This window comes from Coturnix japonica, unplaced genomic scaffold (genome assembly GCF_054131305.1).
Source record: "Coturnix japonica strain WE unplaced genomic scaffold, WE-NBRP24 Scf045, whole genome shotgun sequence".
Lineage (NCBI taxonomy): Eukaryota > Metazoa > Chordata > Aves > Galliformes > Phasianidae > Coturnix > Coturnix japonica.
This window is the reverse complement of record NW_028188948.1, coordinates 1,063,868-1,089,519: the sequence shown is the minus strand read 5'-3', so window position 1 is coordinate 1,089,519 and position 25,652 is coordinate 1,063,868. Positions and strand designations below refer to the sequence as shown.

Here is a 25,652-nt window from a genome sequence, read left to right as displayed (position 1 = left end):
AAAGGGCAGCAAAGTTTTATATTTGTTTAGGCAGATCTGACTTCAGCTAACCCAGCACGAGGTACGATCCCAACAACTGAACAATGCAGGGCAGCAGCTGCTTTGAAAGTTGCTTTACCAATCTGCCGATTACTTTTTACGTCTAATTGCAGTCTTTATCTTCCGACCGGGAACTGAAGATCCGGAGGCAGAGAAAATATTTTTTCCATTAGTCCTATGAATAGAAACCGGTAGCACAGAGTTAGGACAACGCAGAGTTAGCGCAACGACACATCATCAGTAGGGTAAAACTAACCTGTCTCACGACGGTCTAAACCCAGCTGACGTTCCCTACTGTTAGCTGACAGTTCAGTAGCAGCACTGAGCAGATATTCCAGAACAACTGTTTTATCATCTGGCTGCTCACTGCTCAGCAGCTGGCAACAGACAACGTATGATGAACGGGAAGAGAGTTCCAGAAACCAAAAGCAATGAAATCTCTCTCATTCAGCAGGTAAGCAGCAGCGTAACAGCTCAATTCAGATCTTATTTTTCAAGAACACTTCTCATGGCTGCATGATATTTCTGAGAGCTGTGCTGCTATAAAGCCATCGTTGACTACTTAGCCAGTCACACTAACAGAGCGAGGAGAGATGCTGTCCTTAGACATAAATTCCGAAGTACATCTGAGCACCTCACAATTTAACATCAGTAGAGGCTGCCTGCGCTCTGCAGATAGTACCAAAAGCTCAAGTGAAAATCTGATTTGGTCTCTTACCCCACTGTAAACGTTGCAGGTTGGCTGAATGAAAATCCTGAAGAGCCGGAAGGTTGTACTGATGCTGCCGGTGCAGGAGGATTTGCACCAAAAGTAAATACTTCTGGGTTACTCGTGAAGTTGAAATTAGAAGTACTACTCCCAAACTGGAATACGGGACCTGAGAAAGACAGGGTAGAAGGAGAAGGGAATAAGAAAGTTGAAATTTGAGTTTGTTCTTTCCAGGAAAGTCCTCCCCTCCTTCCTCCCACCACCTCTAACATACATTGCTTAGACCTTGCTCAAGGCGGCACAGCTTGGGGTGGGAGGGAGGTTTACCAGAAATGCTAAGTTACAACAGGAACAACACCTAGACAACATCATTTGTTTCAGTAGAGCATCATAAAGAGATTTTTAGACTGCTGGCAAATTGCTAAGGAACTGTCTGCTGCTACCTGTACTGCCATTAGTCTATGGCTGCATGCACACAATATACAACAATGTACAACCTATTGGTGAAGGTAGTGTACCTCTCCGGCAGTAAGGAATCAGATGCAAAATACTTAACCCTGTGTCTACTCCCTCTATGGAGGGCAATTCTTACAGTAGAGTATGTACAAAAGGCAGAAGTAATTTCATTCACTAAACTTCAGCTGCACTTCATGGAAACCAACTCACTGACTAACCAAGCTCTCTTTGAGACCTGAAACGAAAAGGATGGTCAACACTCACCAGCATTGGAGGCGCCGAAGCCAAAACCTGGCTGTTGGCTCGATTGCTGTCCAAACACAGTACTGCTTGTCACAGAGCCGAAGGCAGGAGGCGCAGGCTGAGAGCCAGATGAAAACAGTGATGTCAACAAAGATCCAAAGCTGGGAGCATTTGGCTGGCCAGGGCCCTGGCTCTGGCCAAATGCTGGTAGCTGACTGGCACCAAATGCTGGTCCAGCAGCAGGCGCTGAAGACCCAGACCCAAAGACAAATGTAGAGGATGACCCTAAAGGAAAAGAAGAGAAATTTCAGTATGTGCTGAGTTGTTTTGTTTGTTACAGAGCTTTATGTTTGCAGCCAAGTAGGTAAAACAACAAACAGCACCTCATTCATGATAGGAATCCTACCTTTTCTTGTAAGTTACATGAAAAACAGCATACTTAAAGGAGTCAGACAACGCACACCTCAAACACGGGTTGTCTAGACTCAAATTACTGTTAGCCATTCAGGCTCTAGAAGCAGGCTCCCACAAATAGCACAGGCTAATTTGTATTACTAAGATTATTTATACCACGGGTAAAGAACACTCACTCACTTATTTGTATTATTTTAAGCGTTCAAAACACAGCTCCTGATCTACTAGAATGAGGAGAACGCCAATCTTTCCTCTCATAAGCAACTGCACCCCTTCCTCATCCAAATGTTTACAATTATCAATTTCTGGAGACCACATCAGGCTTGCAGGGACCTAACTGAGCTACCAGAATAATTCTGTCTCTCCATATAATAGCAAACAAGCTCATTCAATTAGCTGCTTTGGTTCTGCATGGCCAGCAGAAATAATGAGAAAAAAATACAGGACTGAGCTGTGACTTCAAACATACACACTTCTGCTGAGCAAAAAGAGACCTTCTAAATAGCGCTATTAATCTAAATGCAATTTAAGCAGACGTCACGCAACGTAAAAATACCAACTGCTGCAACGTAACTCGGAATGGCTGATTGTTTTTCCAGGAAGGAAAACAGAAGTTAAGACGGACTAAAAGGCATTCCAGTACTTTTATGAAGATTTGAAGATTATGAAGACCAAGAAAATGAAGGACTGGCTATCGTGCTCATTAGAAGTCACGCTTTACAAAGCAGCAGCTGCATATATCAATACTGTGTTTGTAATATACACTTGTGAAGGGTGGATAGTACAAATCTTGATGTTATTTACAACGCTTGAAGAGTTTTAGGTATGGGAGAGAAAAATTCAAGTTAAAACTAACTTTTAACCTTCAGCACTGGATGGATACTGAGAAGAGGGAAATTCATTCTCACAATGACAAGTTCCTATGCAAATGAAAGCCAGTAAAGGATTATCCAATGCACAAAATATCACCACAGCCAGTTGATCCCTAAACTGTATTTCCCAGACTGCCTCAAAACTTGACCTGAGCCCCAAGCAATAGCACTGTTTATATATTGTTGGATGTAAATATTCACTACTTTTCTCAATTTCCACGCATTTTCCCTACCTGTTCTCCAGGAAACACTCTTTCCCTGCTCCACTTTTGTGATCTAAGTGCAAAAACAAAAGCACCTGCTTAAATGTACCTGTTGAACTCGATGTGGCCGTGGCTCCAAAGGTAAAGCCAGAACTTGCTGCATTGCTACTGTTGGCTCCTGAACCGAAGACAAATGGATTAACTGCTGCACCAGTGGTGGAAGATGTTGTGGTGGGTTTGTTTTCTTGAGAGAAGCCAAATGACTGAGATGCTGTAGATTCTGCAGAATTGCCAAAAGCGGTGCTGCTCACAGTGTTGCTGGCTTGCCCAAACACAAAGGGAGTGGGAACTGGTGCAGGGTTGGAGGAAGAAGTGACGCTGCCAAACAGGCTGCTGCTGTTGGCTGAAGTGGAAGGTACAGCTGCGCTGGAGGAACTAGAGCTCAAGAAGCTGAAGGATGGCTTTGCTGTTCTTTGATCTGAGAGGGAGAACAGAACATAAAACACTGCAAGACGGCAAACCAAGCGCAACAGAGAGACCCTGTTCCAGCCACTGTACAAGGAGAAATGCTGGACGATGTCTCAACTATTATCCAGCTACTGTGGATTACATAAAATCCAGGTTTAATACACTGATCGCTGCCATGTGCAATTAAAGGAATGGGAGAATTGTGAAGAATGATGACACCACCACAGTTCTAGGCTTTAGTAGTTACGGACACCAAGCACTGGCTATAACAACTGGAACCAGAATGAACCAGTACATCTCAGCTCCTCAAACAAAACTATTCTTCAGATGCTCTGAGAAGAACAACATGCATTACCTGCAACACTTCTGTAGTTTGCTAAATAACACAGCAAAAAAAAAACAACCCACAGTGGTACAGCTGCTTTTGTAGCCTCTCCTGAAATTACAGCCCTGTGCCTACAGCCCTAAAGCTGGCTAAGCCCATCATCCTGCAGCCTCACTCTTTTGGCTTAAGCTCACTGTAATTCAGTACTTTCAAGACCTGCTTTTGGGAGCCACAGAGAACAGCCCCCTGTTACAGAACTGTCACAAAGTACTGAGTGCAATTTTACATTTAAAGTTATCTTTTAAAGTATGCAGTTCTTCAGCTTTCCCTAAGCTTCTGCTCTCTCATTATTACACCTGACCCTGTTCTTGATTTCCCACTGCTGTTTTTCCAGAAGTTACGGACCCTTTTCATCTATGCCACTTTTAAGGGACTCTCTACTGTGCTGAAGAAGGCTCGTTAAAATCTCATTTTTACACAAGGTGTTTCATCAAATTTCCATGGTTAAATCAAACTCCAGAACTTCAACTCAATCATAAGAACCATAACCCCATGCGTTGCTTTTATTCTCTCTGTTCCTTCCCTTATAACTTCCAAAGTTAGTAGAAGTGAGTAATGAACGCTGTTCTGCAAACCATGGCTGATAAGTCATGAAATCAGAATCAGAATTCTTCCACATGGCAATTGTTACTAAAATCTTTCAGCCCGCTCTTTCAGAAGGTTAAAGATGCACAAAACTGTGTAGTACCTATTAAGCAATTTCCACACCTTCATGGCAGTAAATTGCAGCAGCACAGCTGCAAGAACACATGAATGAGACACCTCCTCACATCCCCTTTCACTATGAAAACCATCGCATGAGGCCTCTGTCACCACGCTAAAGACTGTACCACCAACTATGCTGCTAGCACAGAAACCATACAAACCATCCATGCTCATGTGGGATGCAATACAGGTTCCTTAATGTGTGACAATATGTATATATTTTTTGTCTAAACCTAGTCTTAAAACTCACTGAAATCAAAACAGGAATTCTACTAATTGTCTATACGTCAACAACTGGAACACAAATCACACTGCACAGAGTAATTAAGCTTTTTCTAAAGCTCCAGTACATGAACCCAGCAACTCCTACAGATTCTGTAACTTATGACTTCAGAGATACCATCTGAGGGACTTAGACAACTGAAGACAAAAGATATTCTGCTTACCTGAAGTATTGGCTTGGGCCCCAAATGAAAAAGTTGGCTTTGCCTGCTCAGTTTCTTTCTCCGATGGTTTAACAAAGCTGAAGTTGAACATAGGTTTTGCTGTGCTTTCTTCTTTGGTACATTCAGGCTGCCCAACGGAAAAGACAGGTTGTGCCTTTGACTCTTCATTCTCAACTTTCTTCCCAAACAGTAACGGAGGAGCAGAACTGACAGAATCCTGTTTCTCTTCTGTCCTTCCCAAAACAAACTGCGAGGCAGGAGCCGACTCCGCGTTACCAAAAGAGAAGCCTCTCTTTGATGCAGGAGTTTCGTCCTTTTTCTCATCTGATTTCTTAAATGCAAAAGAAGCTGATGCAACTTCATTTTCTGCCACAGTTCCAAAACCAAACCAGACATTTGCAAGTCTAAGACTGACAATCAAAAAACTGCATTTTTCTCTCCAAACTGCAATACAACTCTGACTTACTCAACTCAGTATGAACTAACACCAGTTAATTTCATGAGCACCACAGAAGTTAACTTGCAAAAGAGCAGATACAGACTCATACAGGAAAGCATTTATAGCATACAACATAGATTCACCTTGTTCATCACTGATGTTGAAACAGTGCTTGGTGACGATGAGACAGTACTGCTAGTCAGAAAACTAAAGTTGAATGGAGCCAGAGATGCAGTACTGATGGGTAGGGATATTTTTGGGAGTACCGGTCCCTCCACTTCCTAGAGTTGTAAAGTAAAATTTTTCTCTTTTACAAAACATGTTACTTTCTCATCCTGCTCCGCTCTGATTCGCTACAACAGCGAATTTGGAACAAATATAACATTTAAAGTATTGTGTACTGAACCCACACAACAAAACACAAAATACCTACAAAGAAAACTACAGATGAAAGAACATTTACTCTGGTAAATCCAGCCTATTCCACATGTAAGGATGCAAATCATATATCAGTACATCTTAAAAACAACAGCGTTTGTTCTTGCCTTTTAAGCTATTTGATAACCAAGACTGAATGAGTTAGGGTTTAAATGAGAACTGCCAATCTAATCACAGGCTGCACAGAAGCACCAAGATCTAAATAGAAATGAATGACTAAGCAGAGGGATAAATTGGTACTACAGACATTCAAGCGTATCCTACGACTTACAAGTGTTTCACTATTATGGTCTGAAAAGTTAATGGAACTTAGCTATTTTTATCTGCATCACTATTTTATTTGAATTACATAAACATACTCCATTGTTTATGATTTCTTTATATTGCATCAGCTAAAAGACCAACATAAAGACTGACACTAAAGATACAGTCATAGGCAGCTCAGATAACATCCAATCAGAAAAATAATCTTGAATATTTGTGGCTACAGTTTGATAAAATAGATCTTTTCCCCTTAAAACAGGAAAAAAAACCTTTCACTACAAGTTCAGTAAGTATCAGCAATCCTAAGTCATCATTAGCAGACATGCAGAACACCATTTTCTAATTCTCTTTTGGACTCCTGGCCCGTACAAGACTTAAACAGGAAAGAATAAATTCAATAAACTTTGTTTACATACTTGACACTTGTTTCAAGTATCGCTGCATTATAGAAACCATACAAACCTCCACCAAAACATTCCTACTCTTTGGATACCTTGAAAATTGTAATACCAGGCAGAGGAGAGACATGGTTAAGCAGATAAATCAGCATATTCTTTCATATAATTTAAACTATAGAAATGAAATTGCAGTGAAATTCATGGCTTCCATAGCAGTTGTTACAAGATTTCCTCTTCTTGTATGGTATTCATGGGAAAAAGAAAGAAAGGAAAAAAAAAAAATAGTGTGTTATTAAAAGCAATGGGAGATTTAGTTGAGCAGTGAAAATATTTAGTTCAGCATCTTGTTATGCTACACACTATTTTTGAGTTCCCTCTAATCATTTCCTATGGTGGAACATAATGAAGAACTGGGCCCCCTACTTAACATATTTCCCATTGCTACCAAGGTAAAAGGTCACCAATACACAGGAATGTTCACCTAACAACATGAGTCATGCAAATATCATCCTTTACCTGAAGGCAAATTCCTGCCCCTTAATATTTAAATCCCATCTAGCTTTCACTGATTTCTAAACATCACATCCTTCAAATATTCAGAACACACTGAGGGACAAAAGGTCCCTCTCTTTTTTCCTTCCCCTGTCTAATAGGATTTTTCACTTATTTTACCAAAGCAAAATGTTGGCAGAGAAAAAAAAGTCAATTAAAACAAGTTCCCTCCTTTGGCAAAGATGTTCACACTAAAGACAGAGCTGAAGACAGCCACTACTATATCTGACTTTAGAGACCTCAACTCTACTGAGACATCTTGTCTAGTACATGGTGCATTTAATGCATAATAGCAGTATATAATGCACTCAAGCTCACTAACCAAGGGACCATGTAAAATCCACTCTCCTCCACCCTTAGCTAACAACTATTCAGTAAGGACAAAGTAATTCTTAAATCTGCATTCTCCTCCCACTTTGTCATGGCCGTAGTTGATGCCACTGTCTCCTTGGAATTCACAGCTCAAAAATTTCTCTTTAAGACTGGTGCCCTTTCTCTCTCTTCTGAAGAAATGAGACAAGTAGGTTTGATTGTTTTTAAATCGCTGCCAAGTGGTACAACTTTTCAGATGACCTTCTTGGAACAGGACCAATATGGGAAGTTGGTTCAGAGCCTTGTCAGGGTAGTCTGCTCTTAGACAGGTGAGGGAGAGCAACGAATGAGTTGAATTCCAAAGAAATATTCCATTTACCTATATTTGTCCCCAGAAGCTCTGTTCTTGTTCTGACACTGTTAGAAACAAACAATAATACAGCCACAGAAGCCTGCTGGCATAAACACATCAGATGGAGAGCAGAATCAAGCCCACTGAATCTTTTATTGCAGTCACTGAGATGATACAGCTACATGGCAGTGCTATAGCTATCAGCTGCAACAAAGCTACCTGGAACACAGTCATTTTTCATAAAACATTCTCTATCCAAACAGTGGAAGAAAATAGGAACAAAGAACCATTTCTTCCAGATCAGCAGAACTTCGCTTCTACCAGGTCTGAACCACAGTGCAAGTCTGCTTTCACAGACACAAAGGTTAGTCCACAAAATACTAGTCCAGTTTCTAAGGCAGAGACAAAGCTTGCAGTGGTGATAGAGTGTTTAACTTGGGTTTCCAGTATGGTAGCACCACAAAGGTCCAAAGGCTTTTGGCCCTGAAGACCTTTTACTCCATTTTGAGTATAACATACAGAAATCCTTCCTTTAGACTTAACACCAAAACTTTGGAGAGCTCCAAATAGTTCGGGGAATAACAAAACCCAGCAAAGAAAAGTCAGGCCAATTACAAGCACGCCTTGCTCACTGTAGATTCAACCAAGTGCTTGGATCAGATCAAGAAAAAGCAGAACGATACACTTTTCCCCGATACTTCTGTCTGCTCATTCCCTCTCTGCCCTGGAGCAGTCAATTACGCATTAAGAGAGCACAGCAAAGACACCACTCTCAGCTGTAACTGCTTTTGCAAGGCCACATCTTCTGTCTCAGAAATCCCAGGCCACAGTCTGCTAATTGCTAACAGGCTGAAGAGAGCTTTGCAACCCCTTAATGATAATAACCCTGACAAGCCAAAGAACAAGGCCGACAATGAAAGGAAAGAGACCTAAGTGTCACTCGTTTCCTTGCAGAGGCATTGCCAAGGAGAAAGTGTTTAAGAATTTGCAAATGCAACTGAGCAGTACAGCTTGCAGAGGTGTTGGAGAGTGTTCACAGTCAGCCTAAGGCATGGTGGCAGCACCCAGGCAGGCATGGAGGACATGGGGACAGCACCACTGTGCTACGTGGGGCTCTTACACCTCATCCTGAGATTGCTCTAAGGGTCAGCACCACTCATTCCTGCCTTATCCCTGTTTCTGACCACATTTTGCTTTGGTTGTGATGGCTTTGGGATCCTTTGACTGACTTCCAATTGTTTTTCGGCCACTCCATATCTGACATTTTGACTCCTCAGATGTTTGATTTTGGCTTGTATGTTCTGCAATGCCCTATTCCTACATCCACCCTCACTGTGCTTTCCTGTGTTTCTTTGAGTCCTAATCAGGAGGCTGTCTGAACTGATAAATGCCCCCCAAGGCATGGTCCCAGCTGCAGGAATACAGTTCTGCAACCTTTTACTTTTATGTTTCAGCTGCATCCTATTCTGTCTCAACTCAATTTATAAGCCAGTGTTCATGGAACACCTGTGGAATTTCTGAAGTGCATTTACATGTGATTGTTGGCTTGTACTTCAGGCAACAGAAGCAAATAAAAACTGAAATTCATTGCAATGACCTAGAGGTACAGGAAAGCAGACCTTGAGTCTTAATCACTTGAACACGCCATGAATGACTTAACAAATTAATATTAAAAACTGTAGGAAATACAAATCCTTCTCAAAATAATGTTCTAAACAGCAGAGAGTGGTAAAGAAGAGTATTTATGCTTCTGTTCTACACAATTAATATTATTTACTACTTCAAAAGAAAATTACTGACAAAGCTGGCTACAACATAAACATAATCTAAATTTGTTGTCAGCTAATAGAGGCCATGTGCGCCATCACCTGGATGTGAGAAAATGATCAATTTTCCTGTTACTTCTGACTACAATGTCTCAGCAAGATACAGAAAATAAGAAGTTTTCCTGCCTTGTCCTTCTCCTTCAGAGCATTTTCATTTAGTTCATATTCACATTGTTTAAAAACAGAGCAAACTCACGCTGGTCATGCTGGAACCACTTAACCACTCTAGTGTTTTACTGGAGCCTATTCTCCCTCTGCATTGGAGACTTCTGAGCTATAGGGAAGCTGGAAGAAGATTCAAAACACTGAACAAAAACAGATGGTTGAGAATGGTGTGCTAGAATAACTCCCAAACACAAACACATAGGAGAAAAGTCATGTTAGGTTTAAAAAGAGAGAATACTAACCAGGTCCCAGAAAAGTCTGAAAAGCTGTATTATGTTTTTAAGTATAAGAAACAATAATTCACCAAACTTTCCAGACATAATTTGATGATGCTTCTGTCTCAGGTGCAGAGAGAAGAAGAATTTGTTTAAAGTGTGCCAAATAATTCACCATGATATTAAGTTATGCCATCTGGAAATGGGATATAGAACTCAGATTTCTCTCAAGATCAGATTTAGAGAAAGCATCTCATACTTTGATAGGCCATTTAAAAGCAAACATCTTACAGCCAACCCCAGATGCTTTCTCTATTTGTATCAAGTGCTTATTAAAGCTCCTCATCATAAGTAGGTTTTTGTTTTCCAGTCTTTTTATTTCCAAGGGCAAACACAGATGGTGCACAGCAGCATAATGCAGGAAGGACTCAGGCTGAGAATGAGCAGCAGTGTGGCAGAGGGCTGTCCCACGTGGGGTGAAGCTCAGGCCTTGCAAGCAGGAAGATTTCTGGTCATGCAGCATTTGCTAATAAGCAAATGTCCTGTAAGCACAGTCTCGTGGCTTCAAGGTACTGCAGTTTTTCCTCAGAGTCCAATAAAGACCCATCAGGGATAAGCAGCATCAAAGAAAATTCTAGTTAAATAATAGTGAAAAATGTGGATCAGAACTGAAACTGGGGCCCATAAAGGATATGGAATACTCATCCTTGGAGATTTTTAAAACTTGATTAGACAAGAATTCCAGTAACCTGGTTTAGCTTTGAAGCGTACCCTCCTTTGAGCAAGGCATTGGACCAGAGGACCCAAAGGTCCCTTCCAACCTGAATTATTCAATACAGCTAAACGGCACTAGCTGTACTGATGCAGAGCATTGGGAAAAGACAGGCAGGTAAGATTTGCAAAATCTGTCAGCCTCAAGATATCAAACTTACACTTGCAGGGCAAAGCAACAATGGAAGTAAGTTTCATCATCCTTCCCCAGCAACAGCAGTATCACAGGTATCCCACTGATCCTCCTCCCCAGCCTCTGACTCATCCATAGCATGCTCTTTATGGCAGGGCTGAAGTAAGAAAATCCATTTCCCTATACCCTTTCTCTGCTCTTTCCTCCAGTACCTCCCCAGCAAAATTTTCACATTCCCACTGCGTTCACCTGAGCTCTGAATGCCTAACAAGAAATGCAAAAGCATCTAGCAATCATAATAGGTGTTAAAATCCTGCACGTTGTTTTTACCTGGTGTAACAAGCAACCATGAGGCATTATGCAACTGACCCAATTTGAGGCATTTAACATACCAAGGCTTAGCAAAGAGTGCCTGCTACAATCTACAGATTCTGTTCCCGATGAAAATCAGTAACCCTGTTACTGGAGGCAGAGCCAGACCCTACACGTCAGTGCCGCCTATCCATATTTCTAAATAAGTTGTGCAGGAAACATATTAGTTTCTAATCTTGGTGCTTCAGTGCCTAAATGAGCCTCATCACCATAGCAACAGATGGCTTCACAATCTTTAATGCCTTTATTTTCACAAGTCCTCTGAGAAATAGAGGAGGACAGCTGTCCCCATTTCACAACTGTGTAACTGCCAGGCAAAGAGGCAAAGTAATTTGCCCCAAATCCTGCAGGAAATGTATGGAGAGCAGGATGTCAGGGCATCAGGTTTCCCAGCCTTCCTACACATGCTCCAACCTACCCCATCCTTACTGCTAAAAGTACTTCCTACATCTATGGATACAGGAGCATGGCCTTTAAAAAAATGGCTTTTCTATTTGAAAGCTTGGGTCTCCTAAAAGGCTGGCCTGTCTCTGCAGGGAGATGACCTACAGAGGAGGTCCAAAGGGCAGTGGAAAATGGACTTGGCCAATTCATTAAGCCGGAAAGCAGTGATGCCATGTGTAAATCTCACAAGTTTCATAGCGTTTTAAGAGGCTGCTAAGGGTTCTAATTCTGTAATTCCTTTCTGTTGTATTTGGCAAGCATCTGGCTTTTACTCTGTCCACAGTGTGCACTCCAGGGAACAACACATTAAGGAAGCCAGCAAAACCAATACTTGTCCAGTTGTTCTGGATGTGTCAGATCACAGCAGATTTTCCCAGGCAGGCGCAAACTCTGCAGAAAGCCATATCTCCCCTTCCAATGTCATCTGAACTTGTATTTTGTTTTAATTCAGTCTATTCTCCTTCCCAGGCATAAAACTTAAATTTCCAAATTTGGGATATTCTGATCATGTCCTTCTATGTTGAGCTGTTTCAGCACAATTCATTGCCCAATCAAGATAGGTTTCTAAACCCATTTTACGTTGTTCTGTTTCCTCTCAAAGTTCAGACATTCTCTTGATTCTCTTATTTATAATGGCTTATAGGTAAAACAAATTTAACTCATGCAATTTGTACCTCTATTTTATGAGGGGAAAAAAAAAAAAAAAGAAGAAGAAGAAGAAGAAGAAGAAGAAGAAGAAAAGAAGTAAGACAAGGTTCATTTATCAATATAATCTTTTTCGTTTACAATTAGCATCGGAGTTGTATACAAAACATCTCAGCCCTAAAATGCCTCTACTTATCACAGCAGTCTACACTGTTTATATTTATGAGGCAATTTGCACAAATGCCTTCAGATTGATGCGGCATTTATATTTATTTCATTTTTCTACTTCTGGTATTTTGTGTTCCTCTTCCCTTTATATTGCCTTTTTGAGAAACCTGCTTCATTCATCTCTCAGGAAGAACTGCTTTAAGAGAGGCAGATGGGAGCACCTATAAAGTGAAATATCGAAACTGTCTCTACATGACATAAGCGTCCTCCTGGTACTGCTGAATATTACAGCTTTTAAAAGTCATGTTTTACTTTGGAAATAGAAGCAATTACTTTTAATTGTAGTTCTCAGCATGAAAAACTTGGAAAAGGGATGTTTTTCTCCTCTTCAAGTCAGATCCTTATATTAAAAACAGAAACACTTCAGCACACACTGAGAAACAGGCCATAGTTACCCTAGGAATATACAGCAGCAGCACCGTTAAGCATGACTGCATTAAAAAGATATGTTAAGTGTGAAGTTGCCTTAGGTTTATCTTGGCTGTCTTAACTCTGATGAGATTAGAGTTGCAGAAGCAAATGCAAACTGCCTGTCCCTGTTTTACTACAATAAACTTGGAGCTTCTTTAAACTACCAAAACATGTCAGTGCTTCACTGTATTGCCCTGTTCTGAATGTTATAACTTGGTTCTTCAGTTATGGAGAAGGAGTTGAAAACCACGACAGATGCTTTAAACTAAAGATGGATTGCAGAGCTACACCACTCAAGACAACTGATGCTAGGAACAGAGTTCAGCTCAGGCTACGCAATTGACCTCTTCAGTTCAAATATGCTGTGATGAAGTCTATCAAGCAGTCTGCTACCAAAGAAAAAAAGTCAAGGCAGCACAGAGGACAACACGAGGATGCTGTGGCAAAAATAGACATAGAAACCAAAGGATTCATGTCTATGGTGTGGAACAGTTAAACAAATGGACTTCTTGATGGATGTCCCAGCAATGGGGATTAGTGTTGCTTTTGTAACACTAAACTGAAGGTTTAGTTCAAAGGTTGAACGTCCACATGCTCATATACAGAAAGTGTAAAAATGACCTGTCTCCCTTCATAGGGGTGGAAATTAAACAGCATTAACTAGTAACTACTTACTGTGGCATCACACACCATCGAAGAGAGAAAATAGAAGTACTTTAAAACATATGAGGCGCATAACAATTTGATGAACAGGCAAATTCAGCAGTCTTTGCCTGAAGTTGAACAAAACAGGTTTCACGTGTCAGTTTGCATTTATGGTTACTATCAACAGCTATTGGCAAGGATTAGGTCACCAAAAGTAATTTAGATGATAGAGCACGGCTAGAGTGGCATACTCCCAATCCATTTTCATTCCGTGTATTAAAACAAACTTCCCTTAGATTTCTACTTGCATTTCTCTGAAACAGTCTCACTAGAAGATAGCACAATTGAATTAACAACTGCTTATATCAAATGCATTTTTCTTGCATGTTCTACCTGCCCAGAGGTATGTCTGAAAGTGGACCAGAGTTTAATGGAGATGAATTTAAAGAGCACCTAGAGACAAGCAACCACTAGTCACCATTATCCTTCATTTAAATAGGTATTGGAAAACAGTATCAAAATAAATTGCTTATTTGAAAGACCTTGGAATCAGTTTCCTATCCGTATTCCGTACTATTTAATTAAGGAACAATACCATTAAAGTGTGGGTTGTCACCCTCCGACACTGTGTTCAACAGAAAATTGAAAACCAGAATGCCTGCCTACGCTGTTGAAACCCAGTGTCAAACACATTAGAGATTTGCTGATTTATAAAGCAACAGACAGAGAAAAACAAAAAATAATACAATTGGAAGCCTTAGAAACTATCCTATTTCATGAAAATAGTTCTGTGTATCTCAATAAAGAGAAACAATTGTTGTAAAAAGAGATAGTGTCTCAAGAGGTTGCCCTCATTTATATGAGATTGTCATCACAGACGCATTTTATGAAGGAGTAGACAATTTATTCTCACAAACACACAAAGAAAGGATATACGTGGCACTCAGTCTGCCCTCTTGTCTGAATGGGACTGGGAGCATACTTCCAGTATAAGTGGTACAAATATTTCAGCTTTATTACATCTGCTGCTTAGCAATCGGGGAGGTAAAAATCCATGCTTCTTTGGCTTCAGAGTGACTTCGCATGCTGAACTGCCTTCAGTTCTAGTTAGTAGATAGCAAATTTTGCTTTATGTTAATAAAATGGACAGAGTTTTAAGACAAGTAAGACACATGAAGTAAAGGAACTCATCTATAAGGGAGAATTAAGAGCCTCCATAACCTGTCCAAACCACTGGATGACACACTTTTGCTTCATCTGCACTTCCATGCCAGAAACCACTTTGTTAGTCTGCCCTTCTGCTTCTATCTGTCACACAGCAACAAAATGCAATGGAATATTGGTGGGAATTTTCATTCTCTACTGCCGTACCACCACCATCTGCCTCTAATGTTGTAGGCCAACAAAGTAGGAAGCATTATTTTTGAAGCAGACCTCATATTTCACCAATGTGGATGAATTATCATTAGTTTTGTTCAAAATTAATTTTAGGTGGAATATATGCAGCAAAATAAGAAACCTTTTCCTCTGATGAGAACCTTCCTGTGAACTCCAGAAGCATGAAGCTCAGACTGAGCTTCCCTGTGTCGATGGATCAGCACGAGTTCCATACAGAGCAATTTCATACACTGCTGCATCAGATCTCTTAGAAACAGTACACTTGATATCTTAAGTATTTCTTGATAGTGATTCGTATTAGGCAGTAGAACATCCTCCTGAGAAAAGATAAGGCAGCCTTATTGTTGAGAGCATATCAAACCAGGAGAGCACAATACTAGAAACCATAGTCCAGAGAATAAAACCTGTAACGGCCTTGTTGATGACTGAATAAGGCTATTCCATCTTTAATATCTCCAGCGATGCACAAGCCCTTAGGAAAGCAAAACGGATTCATATCTAACAAGTCACAATATTAAATTCATATTTTGGAGGAAAGAAAAAAAAAAAAAAAAAGGGAATTCTTCTTGCTATCCTAAAGATAAAATGAGGTCTATCTAACTACTAGCACTACTGTGGGACTTTAGGACTAAATTTTAAACAATCTGCCATTCTAATATAAAATATGAACAAAACTACTGAATGCTAATTTTTTCTGAACTAATACTTGACATATTTCTCCTTCCTTTATTCACATTTTTCTTCTCCTTCTTTTCCACTGTAAGTGGACTCACATAAATACTGTTCCATTACCTAAATTCCCAGTCCAAATTACAGCAGTTATTCCTCTAAGGAATTGCTGAGTTCTGAATAATAAGATCTTAGTGAGCTTTCAGCAAGAAACCAGAGAACAAGGTGCTCCTCTAAAGCAATATCAGAATTGATTTCTTTACATATGTCAGAAACAACTGGAAAGAAAATGTATTAAGTACAGCACTGTCAGCCACAATCGACTGAAAGCCTGAAAGACTGGGGGAAAGAAATTGCTAATCCAGGACCCTCAGAGTCTTCTTGACGCCTACTTTTCACAGAAGATCCAGCTGTTCTAGAATTCAAGCTGACCAAAGCTTTCAGAAAGAAGACTGCGAAAAACTGTGGCCAACCCAATATTCAGAAATATGGAACAAACAGATGCCAAGAACCCAATCTACCCTTTTCAGAAAACATGCCAAATATCGTTCTCTACTTTCCTGTATTCCCTCCTGTATAAACTTGCTTTTTTTATTTTTATTTTTTTTTAAGAAGGATAAAGAAATGGTTATATAAAAGCACACAGAAAATGGCTTAATTTAAAGAAAAGCTGTGCTCTAAAAGACCAGGAATACTTCACTTATGCTTGTAGAAAAGCATCATAAGCTACTCAAGTAACTCCCAGACCATTTAATTTCAGTAAAAATCACCTGAAGGAAAAACCTGTGAATGAATATCATGATTCCTAGCAGAAACAGCTGGCTTTACACCAGAGCTAAGCCCTCCATCTCCATCCACTACATAGAGTGAAGCAAGACCAAGGAATGCAGATCATGCCCAGAAAACAACCTCAAAATACAAGCGTGAAATAACCACAGCCTATGCCATTTCCTCCCCTTACTTCAATCTTTTACCAACTTCTGATAAATTAAATTAATTTTAAAAAGCAAGAGAAGTTAAAGCATCGGAATGAACATACTGAGTTGATCTCTCTCTTCCCAGATGTACTGGTTGCTACCAATTTCCCGTGAACTTATCTATGTTAGCCAAATAGGCACCTGAATAGCAACAGGTTCTCCTTATGCCACAGCAAAATGAGAGTGCAGAGTGCATAAAACTGTTATTAAATGGAGCCAGAATCTGTCAAACAGTCCTTAGATAAGTGACTCAAGAGGAAAAATGATTTGGGACAAAGGCTATGCCTTTTTTGTTACTGTTGTTCCAAAACACTTTCCTTGTGGGTATTAACAGTTCAACGTGAGTTCCTCCTGTTTCAATCCTTAGCTGTTTTTTTCTTCCTTTTGAAGTTTTGCCCAATCACTTATAATAATAATGAATAATTTACTAAAAGAAAATCAAAGAAAACATAAGTCTGTCTTAATATTGGCATGTCAAATGATGTTTAACAGTTTTAAAGAAATCTAAGGGACTCCTAGAAATAAAGTATAAACTCAAAGGGCATTTGATGGAAACTTCAAGAACAACTTGTGAGTGGTTTTTTCATGTTTTGTATTTGCACCTATGTGGCATATTAACTTGGTACCAGCCTGCACATGCAGACCCCAGAAAATTATGCATGAATGCTCTGTGTCCTATCATTTATAGGGAGCAAGTTCCAAACACACTGCCTACTTTTTTCCTTGTCAAATGGCATACACAAGAGGCAGTGTTTACCATATTTATAACACAATGTTCAGGTTTGTAAGGCTTAAATCCTACCTGTGGCAGCAAAATTTTTCTGTGCTCAAGTTACTCATGTCCCCTCGTTAACTCTTTACTACAATTGGTGCCTCATGGCAGACAAGCAAAAATCTAAATTCCTGCATTAAGGTGTCATAAATCACAGTGTGGCAGACTCAGATTACACCAGGATTCATGCAGGCTTTTAAAAAATTGCATAGTCAGAATGAGCAAGCTAACTGCTGGGAGGTTAAAAACCATGGCATCTCTTTGCGGCAGCTTTTCCTCTTCTGGTCTGTGTCCGGACAGCTTCTTAAAGCTGATCGCACATTCATGTGTTCAAAACTAATAGTGACAAAAGCAAAAAGATAAACAAAGAGACATAGCAAGTTCTCTTAAAGCATTCTGAATTCATAAAAAATTAAGGTGATAAACAAGAAGTACAAAGATCATGCTCCTTTAAAATAAGAAGGCTCATCACGAAAGAAAACTCAAACGACAGTCACCTCACAACAGAAATATCCTGGTTTTCAATGTTTCTTTAACTATTCAAGCGCTCCAACAGCCAATAAGATCAAAACACAATGTATTTTTAGTAAGGTACCCAAATTTGACGTATTTCATAACAAAAACTCTCAGAGAGCATTCTTGTTCTTCTATGTCAGCTACTGCATTTGCATCAGTTTAAGGGCAAAGTTCTTCTAGTTCAGAAGAGAGCAAGCAGTGCGTCATAGAATGGCTCAGGTTGGAAAGGACCTTAAAGAAAATCCAGTTCTAATTCTCCTTAATATTCTTAATATTTTTTTCCCCACTGAAAAGGACCGTGCTTAGTAGAAAAAGGTTTAGATACCAGTCCCATGAGGTCCTTCGACAGTGCTAGTACTTATTTTTCTCCTTCACAAGGTCATTTAAATTTCAAACATTAATTGACGTGGTCCTTCATGTCAAAAGAAAACAAACTTGTTGTCACTCAGTCCATAGGTTTCAGATTACTTCTCAATGAAACATCTTCTTAGACATTTTATATACATTCACCCAAAATGGTACATGAAAAGAGGTAGATGTTCCTATCTTCAAGGAGCTTAATTCATCTTGCATTTTATACCCCTCTGGACAGGAATTAAATAAAAAATACCCAAAAAGAAGCATAGAACTTTCATATGACACGGGAGGAAGAAGGCCCAAAATGAAATTATACTCCAAATAGAACAGAAATACAAGCAAGCACTAGCGAGGGGACAGTTCATCTTTTTGCAGTAGAATTTTCACCTTCAGCCAGGAATTGCTGCCCCTGAGCCTTCAAAGCTAGCTGAAAGAGAGAAGCCTCAAAACCACTTGCTGGGAGACAGCATCAATTCAGCCACAACTCAAATAGGACAGTCCTTATGCAAGTCACAAGGCAAGTCTGATACTCAGTAGCACTTTGAAAGCAGTAACAAAACATCCATTCACTTATGTGGGTGCCATTTTCTACATAGTGCCAGTACAGCATTCAATTGGGCGATATTCTGTGACAGTAGATATGCTCTCCATACAAGTGAAGGTGTAAGAATCATAAAGTACCTTTGTCTGGAGATCAGCTAGAGCTGAACTGTTGTTGGTAATGCACTACATTTTCTCCACTGAGTGCTAATAACTTGATGTATGTGCATTTGACTTCTGTTTTGTATCTCTTCCAAAACAGAAAAACAAGACAATGGATGTAAGAAGTAACTTTTTTACTCTAAGATAAATCTACTCCAAGATGGCTTATGAAAATGGCTAAAGCACAGTGTTATGTACAGGAATAAAATTTATATACTTACTAATAAAAACATCACTTTACTAAAAAACAGAAAAAAAAAATATTTTTAATCTTCCATAATAAAAAACCATGTAACTTTCCTTTACACCAGCAGCATATGTCCAACTAAATACTTGGATAGAAAATTGTTTCTTATTTTACCTTCTTCAAACTACTTGATATAAAAATCTTAAAACAGATTCCATACACTGGCAGTGAAAATTCATTAACAAAGGTTTCCCTCAGCATCTAAATCAGAGTGATCTTGGGTAACACAAAATCATAGATTCATGAAGGCCGAAAAAGATCTCCAAGATCACCAACTTCAAGAGACAGAGGGAAGCAGGAAATTTTATTGAATAATAAAACGTGCAGCACGTGAGGCTGGCGCATAGTGATGAGCAAGCAGTGGATGACGGCGTCGCTGTGGGACGGGTGGTGATGTCCCCCAGTGAAGGCGAGGCCCAGCAACACGGCCAAGCCCTGGTCTGTGACACCTCCGTGCGATGGATTGTGACTGCTTGGCCCACACTGCTCCAATGCGGGCGCAGCAGCCCAGCCCAGCAGTTCGTGCCTGGCCTCCAACCGAGCGAGTGTGCGAGGACTGGAGTGTGGACAGGGCGAGTTTTGGAGCTGGAACGTGATCTGGGTGTTGCTTGCGCAGCACTCAGCCGCCGTCCCAGAGCCTCTTGAGCTGTACCCCGACCCTGCTGGTTGCAGGCGTCTGGGACATCTAGGAGAGGAGCGTGCAGCAGCGCAGGTGGGCAGCGTGGCAATGCCTAACGCCAGAAGCTGGGGGTGCTTCTTGAGGGCCCCTCCCCAGGCCGGCCTATGCCCGTGGGGACATGGCCTCCGCAGTGGCAGGAGGGGAACAGGGACCGGGAGGGTTTGCTGATGAGAGACTGGGACAGTGAGTGACCGTGGCCTCTCTCTGTCTTTTGCAGTTGGTGACACCGTCTTTCTGCCTGCTGCAGCACCTGTGAGGGGAGCAGCTTCCCGACCTCAGCTCTCCCCAGCCCACCGAACAGCCCGGGCCATGGATGCAACATCCGACTGGACCTGCCCCATCTGTGGGCAAGTACGGGAGGATGTGGCTTACGTGACCCCCTGCCAGCACCAGCTGTGCTACGGCTGTGCCGTCTGGTGGGCACAGAAGAAACCGAGTTGTGCCGTATGCGGGCACAAAGTCGCCACCATCCGATACTCGGTGAGGTCGGACGAGGATTACCTGGAGTGTGCTGTCCCGCAGCCCGCAGCGCACTCAGGTGACGGCCTGCAGGACGAGCAGGGGCCTGCAGAGCCGGTGCTCATCCCAGCTGAGCACAACTTCCCAGCCGAGGTCTGGGCTGCCTTCTTCCAGCAACATCCGGAAGACCTCGGACCCCTGCTCCGATGGCTGCAGGGAGAGATCCATGAGGTGTCCAGCGACGACTGGTGGGAAGTCTACGTGGCACAGTGCACCACCGTGAACTTCCTGTGCCAGCACGGGCTGGACCAGGAGGCCTTGGTGCAGGCGCTGCAGATGACCACCAGTGGTGACGTGGTGCCCTTCGTCAGAAGGCTCATCGGCATCGCTGCAGCCCTGTACGGCCCCACCATCCGCCACCAGCTGGACCACCAGGACACCCGTGCTGCTGGAGGGAGGGAGGACAGTCCTGCAGCCAGCACCATCACCAGCACCTCCCATCAGGAGCCTCCTGCCTCGGGCCCAGGCCGCTCCACCAGCACCGCAGGGCCCAGCACGGAGCCAGGGCAGGCGGCCACAGCGGGTCCCTCTTCCCAGGGCAGCGACCGCTCGTCTGGGGGGCCCCGGCGCCCCCCGAAGAGGAAGGCCCGCAGCAGCCCCCAGGACTCTGCGCCGCCCTGCAAGAGGCGGCCCCGGCGGCGGCACTAGGCCGGCACCGCAATGCCGTCACAGCACGGCTCCGGCGGGCCGGGAGCCCAACATCTGCCTCTCGGCCTGCTGCTTATAATACCTAATAAACATCCCTTAAAACTTAGAACAAAAAGTCTCTGTGTTTTTGACAAGACTGCTGGCGTTGCTGTTCCTACCCATGCTGCCCATGCTGCTTTCTCCATATTTCTGTCCTTATAGATAGAGGGTGTTAAATTTCATCTTTGAAATTTATGACCGTAAATCAGCACTCCTGATATTACTAATAAAAGAGACAAAGACCCTAATAAGCAGAAGATGGACCGATTATGATTGCATGTGATGACACTGCGTGATGACATCACAAAATCAGACCCCATCCCAAACCATCCCACTGTGAGTAATGCAGGAACTCATCAGAGGAAGGAAAACACATGGAACACTAAAGAATCAAACTCCAATCCAATAGCAGCACATAGCCTTGAGTGATACCCTTGATTTTTGAAACATTTAAGTTACATCATGATCTTTTTTTACTTGAATCCCCCGATTTTTTTAAAATGGAGAACAGCTTCATATGTGATACCTCAATTTGCTTTTAAAAAAACTCCAAATAGCACGAGGCTCCTGTGGCTGTTCAAGGGAACACAGGAAAAATGAGAATTAATCTCGTATTATTCAATGAAGTGAAACACCGTAGCAAGCACACCTGTAATAGACTTTCTGCCCAGTTCAGCAGCCCAACCAGCTTCAACAGGGATGAGGTGCCAACCATGGCAGAAGAGCTGCATCTATTCCACCTTCATTGTGGATCATGCATCATCTGGTGAGGAACTGGCAGAGCCTACGGCAGGGCCCTGTGGCATCAGCCCATCTGGGGGGGACCCAGTGAGCCTCCCACAGGAAGGCCAGTAACTACTAGGATCTGCCATCACCAAGGAAGACTCCACCCCACCAGCAGCAGCAATACAACAGTGGTGGAGCTGGCAAGACTGTGGCTGTGTGGCAGCTGGGACACAAATCAGCTCCCATGGACTCCTGTCATTGCTGTCCACTTCCACCATGGAAATCAAGCAGAAACAGAGATGCAGAATCGTGTTGGTGCTGCCAACAGCATAGTGGTCATTGCCTCCCTACCCCAAATGCTTTCTCCCCTTTTTCCTGCTGCTGTGCCACTGTTACATTTCAGGCAGGATCCCCGTGGGTCTCAGTGAAGGGAAGAGCAAATTTCTGCAACTGAGGAGAAAAATCACCAGGCTCTTTCATAGATGGTGCCAACCATCTGGACAGTAAGTCAGAGTTCTGCTGGACACTAGGCAGAACCAGCAGGGAGCCCTGGCCACTAAGGTGAATGGTGTCCTGGGCTACATGAGGGCAAGTGCTGCCAGCAAGTGAAAGGTGGTGATCCTGCCCCTCTGCTCAGCTCCCAAATGCTGCACCTAGAGTTAGGCAGCCTAGCACATGATGGGATAAAGATGCCAAATTCTGTGATGTCTCTTTGTGGATCTAGTTCAGCTTTACAGAAAGAAAAGGCCACAAGCGTAAAAACGAATCAAGTTGGCCTAATTTTATTATGAACTTGCATCAAGAGTGGGAGCAAGACAAGAAAAAGCCACCAAGAAAATGTAAGGAAATAGATTCTGGTAAAATACACTTTTCTTTTTGATATCTGCAACATATGCATGTAGTGCAGAGCCAACAAAATCCATCAAATTCAGCAATGGCTGCATACATGACCATGCATATGTTGATTCACAAAATAAATAAGAAATCCTAGTTCAATTCTGCATCTGATGACGGTACTCATATTAGCAAACAACTCTCTGGATACCGAAAATAGATTATTTCCTTCCTCACATAGCCACCTTGGATATTTGAAAAACATTACCACATCCCACCCTGTCACCTTCCCTCTATGCTGAGAAATTGCTTCATTCAGGTGTGTCTTTCCCACTTTGATTATTCTCTTCTGTGAGCTCTCTATAGTTTGTTCACATCTTTCTTTAGCGTGATATCCAAAACTGAGTAAACCACACCAGGTGAAGAGTTTGGCAGTATCTCAGGTTCTCAGCAAAGCAATTACTTCCCATTTCTGCATCCTAGAATTATCTTCTTTTGTTTGTTTGCTTTGTGTGGGGAGGTGACTTTACAAGCTTCCCCTTCCTATTGGTCTGTTTTCCAAAATGCTTATCAGTCTTATCAGTTTGCATAGATCAGCAACTGCAAAGTGCACAGCTGTAAAGAGTATTTTTCCTACTTTCTCTTGAAACTTTGAGACATTTACTTTAACTGTACAGCTACATGATCTTTCAATGTATTCTCATGCACATTTCTCCCTTTCATTCTCAACATGCAATATGTGGATTACTTTATTATTTCACAGATTTCAGCTGACCAATACCACTTGCAGTAAAAGAATCTCCTTACATGTACATACATAGATACTTATACCTATGTACACTCCACATATATGACGCATACAAGTTTTCACATTTATGTATACACGCACTTAGATATTGTGAATGCACCCCTATTCCATACCTTGTATTTGCTTATTATATTATTGCATTGCTGACAGCTCAAATGCAATATTCTTTCCAAAAATTCGCTCGCAAGGGCAATTACACAAGACATTATTTGGAGTCCTGAAGGAGGAAAGGAATAGAGTTAAATATGCTTGAGAAATACATCCATGAAAATAATCAAGCCTGGATTTTTCCATGACAGAAGGCATGCTTAACACAAGGAAGAGTGCAGAGGCTGACATAAATTCGCCCCTAAAGGCCACTTTAAACTCCTTGCTCACTTTCAGACTAGGACTCCTGTGGAAGTTACGTTTCCTCTGGGCTCAGTGATGGCCCTCTGCACGAAGGGAAGTTCAGCCACCTAGGATGACCCCTGTACCACTGCAATCACACCATGCTGTAGAAGCAGCCCAAAGGAGAAAGTCCAAGATATGCATCAGTGGGATTGTTGGGAAAGCAGACCTAACTTAATGTCACTTTGTATAAGAATGAAAATAAAAGGTCTTTCTTATACGTGGTAGCAAAAAGAGAATACAAAAGGGTCCTGTACACTTCAGACACTCATCAGCAGCATGGGGTAAGTGGTTCAGGGCTGCTCTTCCTGGTTTAGAACTGAGGCTCCCTCTCCAGGCATATTTACAGCCAGAGAGAAGAGCTGTAAAGAAACCACCAAATCACTTCTGTTTTGACAAAAATAAACTACCAGAAACTTTCAAACAGCTTTGTTGTATCTTTTCCTTCAATTGCTGCATGCGTCAACAGGAAGACTTATCTCCTCAACTGGGTATTGGATTAAGCTCATATAAGCAGAAATAAAAGAGGAAATCATAATCATGTGAGGCCTAAAATACTTGGCCTCCTGGTCTCTGGAAAGACAAGTCCCATTTATCAACAGGAGGCAGTTTTATAACCCGGAACAAACTTAGGTCAGTGGTAATATTTGTAGGCATGTACCCACACAGCAATAAAAAGGTTAAAATACTTCAGTGGTGCGGCTATAAGAACTCCAACAATTTTCATTTCCCTGGCCTTTCCTTAGAAAGATTCTGGGAGATGTACCCCCTGGAGTATAAATTAAGGAATAAAATCTCTAAGCTTGTACAAGCACTCTCTGGATATTATTGGTACAAGATAGAAGAGGAAACAAGTAATGTTCAAGAGTAAAAACAATGCTGTGGTTAATCAAACTGGGGTGGGGAGGGGAAGAATCCTTCTTGTCTTCAGTATAACTGTGGCATTTACTTTTTTTTTAATGTGAAATATGTCTTCCCCACAAGAGACTTAGGATTGACAATTATAAGAGGAAAAAGAATGTTTTAACACTTTATATTCTTATAAATCAGTGTTTGTCTGTGATGTTAAACCCCTCCTGCCTTATGAATCACCAGCCTTACAGGTAGAGCAGAGCATTCCAGCAGAACCCCAGACTCATCTTAAATTGGACCATAAACCCATTCATGCATCAACTGTATGGAAAATGTCCTCACATAAAGCAAATGAATGGAATAACACTCATTCAGTCATCACAAAGAGGAACTTGATGCATTTAAAATGACAAGCTAACAGAGCCATCAGCAGCCAAAACTAAGAAGCTTAGTTTCTACAAAGTTTTGATCCAAAGCACAGCTCTGCACTCTGTGTGCATTTTCCAAGGATTTTTGCTTTGTGGGAGCACGCACAAGACCCATCTTCTTCAATGAGACACCTCTGCTCAAGAAACTAATGTCAACTCATTCTTTTTTATTATTCTACCTCTCCATCAGTTAATTGGGTCAGGAGGTAGTTAGGAGGGAGAGAGGAAGAAAAAGACATAGCAGCAAGTGCAGCACAAGCGCACGGTTTTCATTTAGTTTTCAGTGATCTTCTACAGGAAAAAGAAGAATTGTAATCACTGTCCTTACTTAGCAAACCACAGAAAACTGAGGAACCATGGTCTGAGCTAACATTATACATTCAGTTCACCAGGTTCACTTAGGAAGACCAGAAAAAGTCTCCTGTACGCTGAAAATAGTAAACAGCTGAGCCCACACGATTACTTTCCCTCTTTCTTGCCTTTCTATGCCTTTCATATCATTCATGGAATATCATTTCCATTCCTGCAAAACCAGCTGGGC

At 41.7% G+C, this 25,652-nt stretch overlaps 2 protein-coding genes across 3 annotated transcripts in view; one reads left to right on the top strand and one right to left on the bottom strand.

Annotated features, from left to right (window-relative positions):
* The window catches only part of LOC146752435 (nuclear pore complex protein Nup153-like), a 64,014-nt gene continuing 38,362 nt past the window's right edge, over positions 1-25,652 (bottom strand). The window contains exons 2-6 of one of the 2 annotated variants that reach the window (XM_085531861.1): positions 4,941-5,271; positions 3,046-3,414; positions 1,469-1,732; positions 758-917; positions 1-214 (exon numbers count right to left, since the gene is read on the bottom strand). In XM_085531861.1, the coding sequence (XP_085387987.1) occupies positions 130-214; positions 758-917; positions 1,469-1,732; positions 3,046-3,414; positions 4,941-5,031 (969 nt within the window). In that variant the 5' untranslated portion in view covers positions 5,032-5,271 and the 3' untranslated portion in view covers positions 1-129. Of the gene's footprint in view, positions 215-757; positions 918-1,468; positions 1,733-3,045; positions 3,415-4,940; positions 11,244-25,652 lie in introns of those variants that run through there. The other variant, XM_085531860.1, reaches the window with a different exon arrangement.
* Positions 19,819-21,142, top strand: LOC146752436 (uncharacterized). The gene is made up of 2 exons (XM_085531892.1): positions 19,819-19,900; positions 20,085-21,142. The coding sequence occupies exon 2, from the start codon at positions 20,177-20,179 to the stop codon at positions 21,032-21,034; it is 858 nt and encodes a 285-aa protein (XP_085388018.1). The 5' UTR covers positions 19,819-19,900; positions 20,085-20,176; the 3' UTR covers positions 21,035-21,142.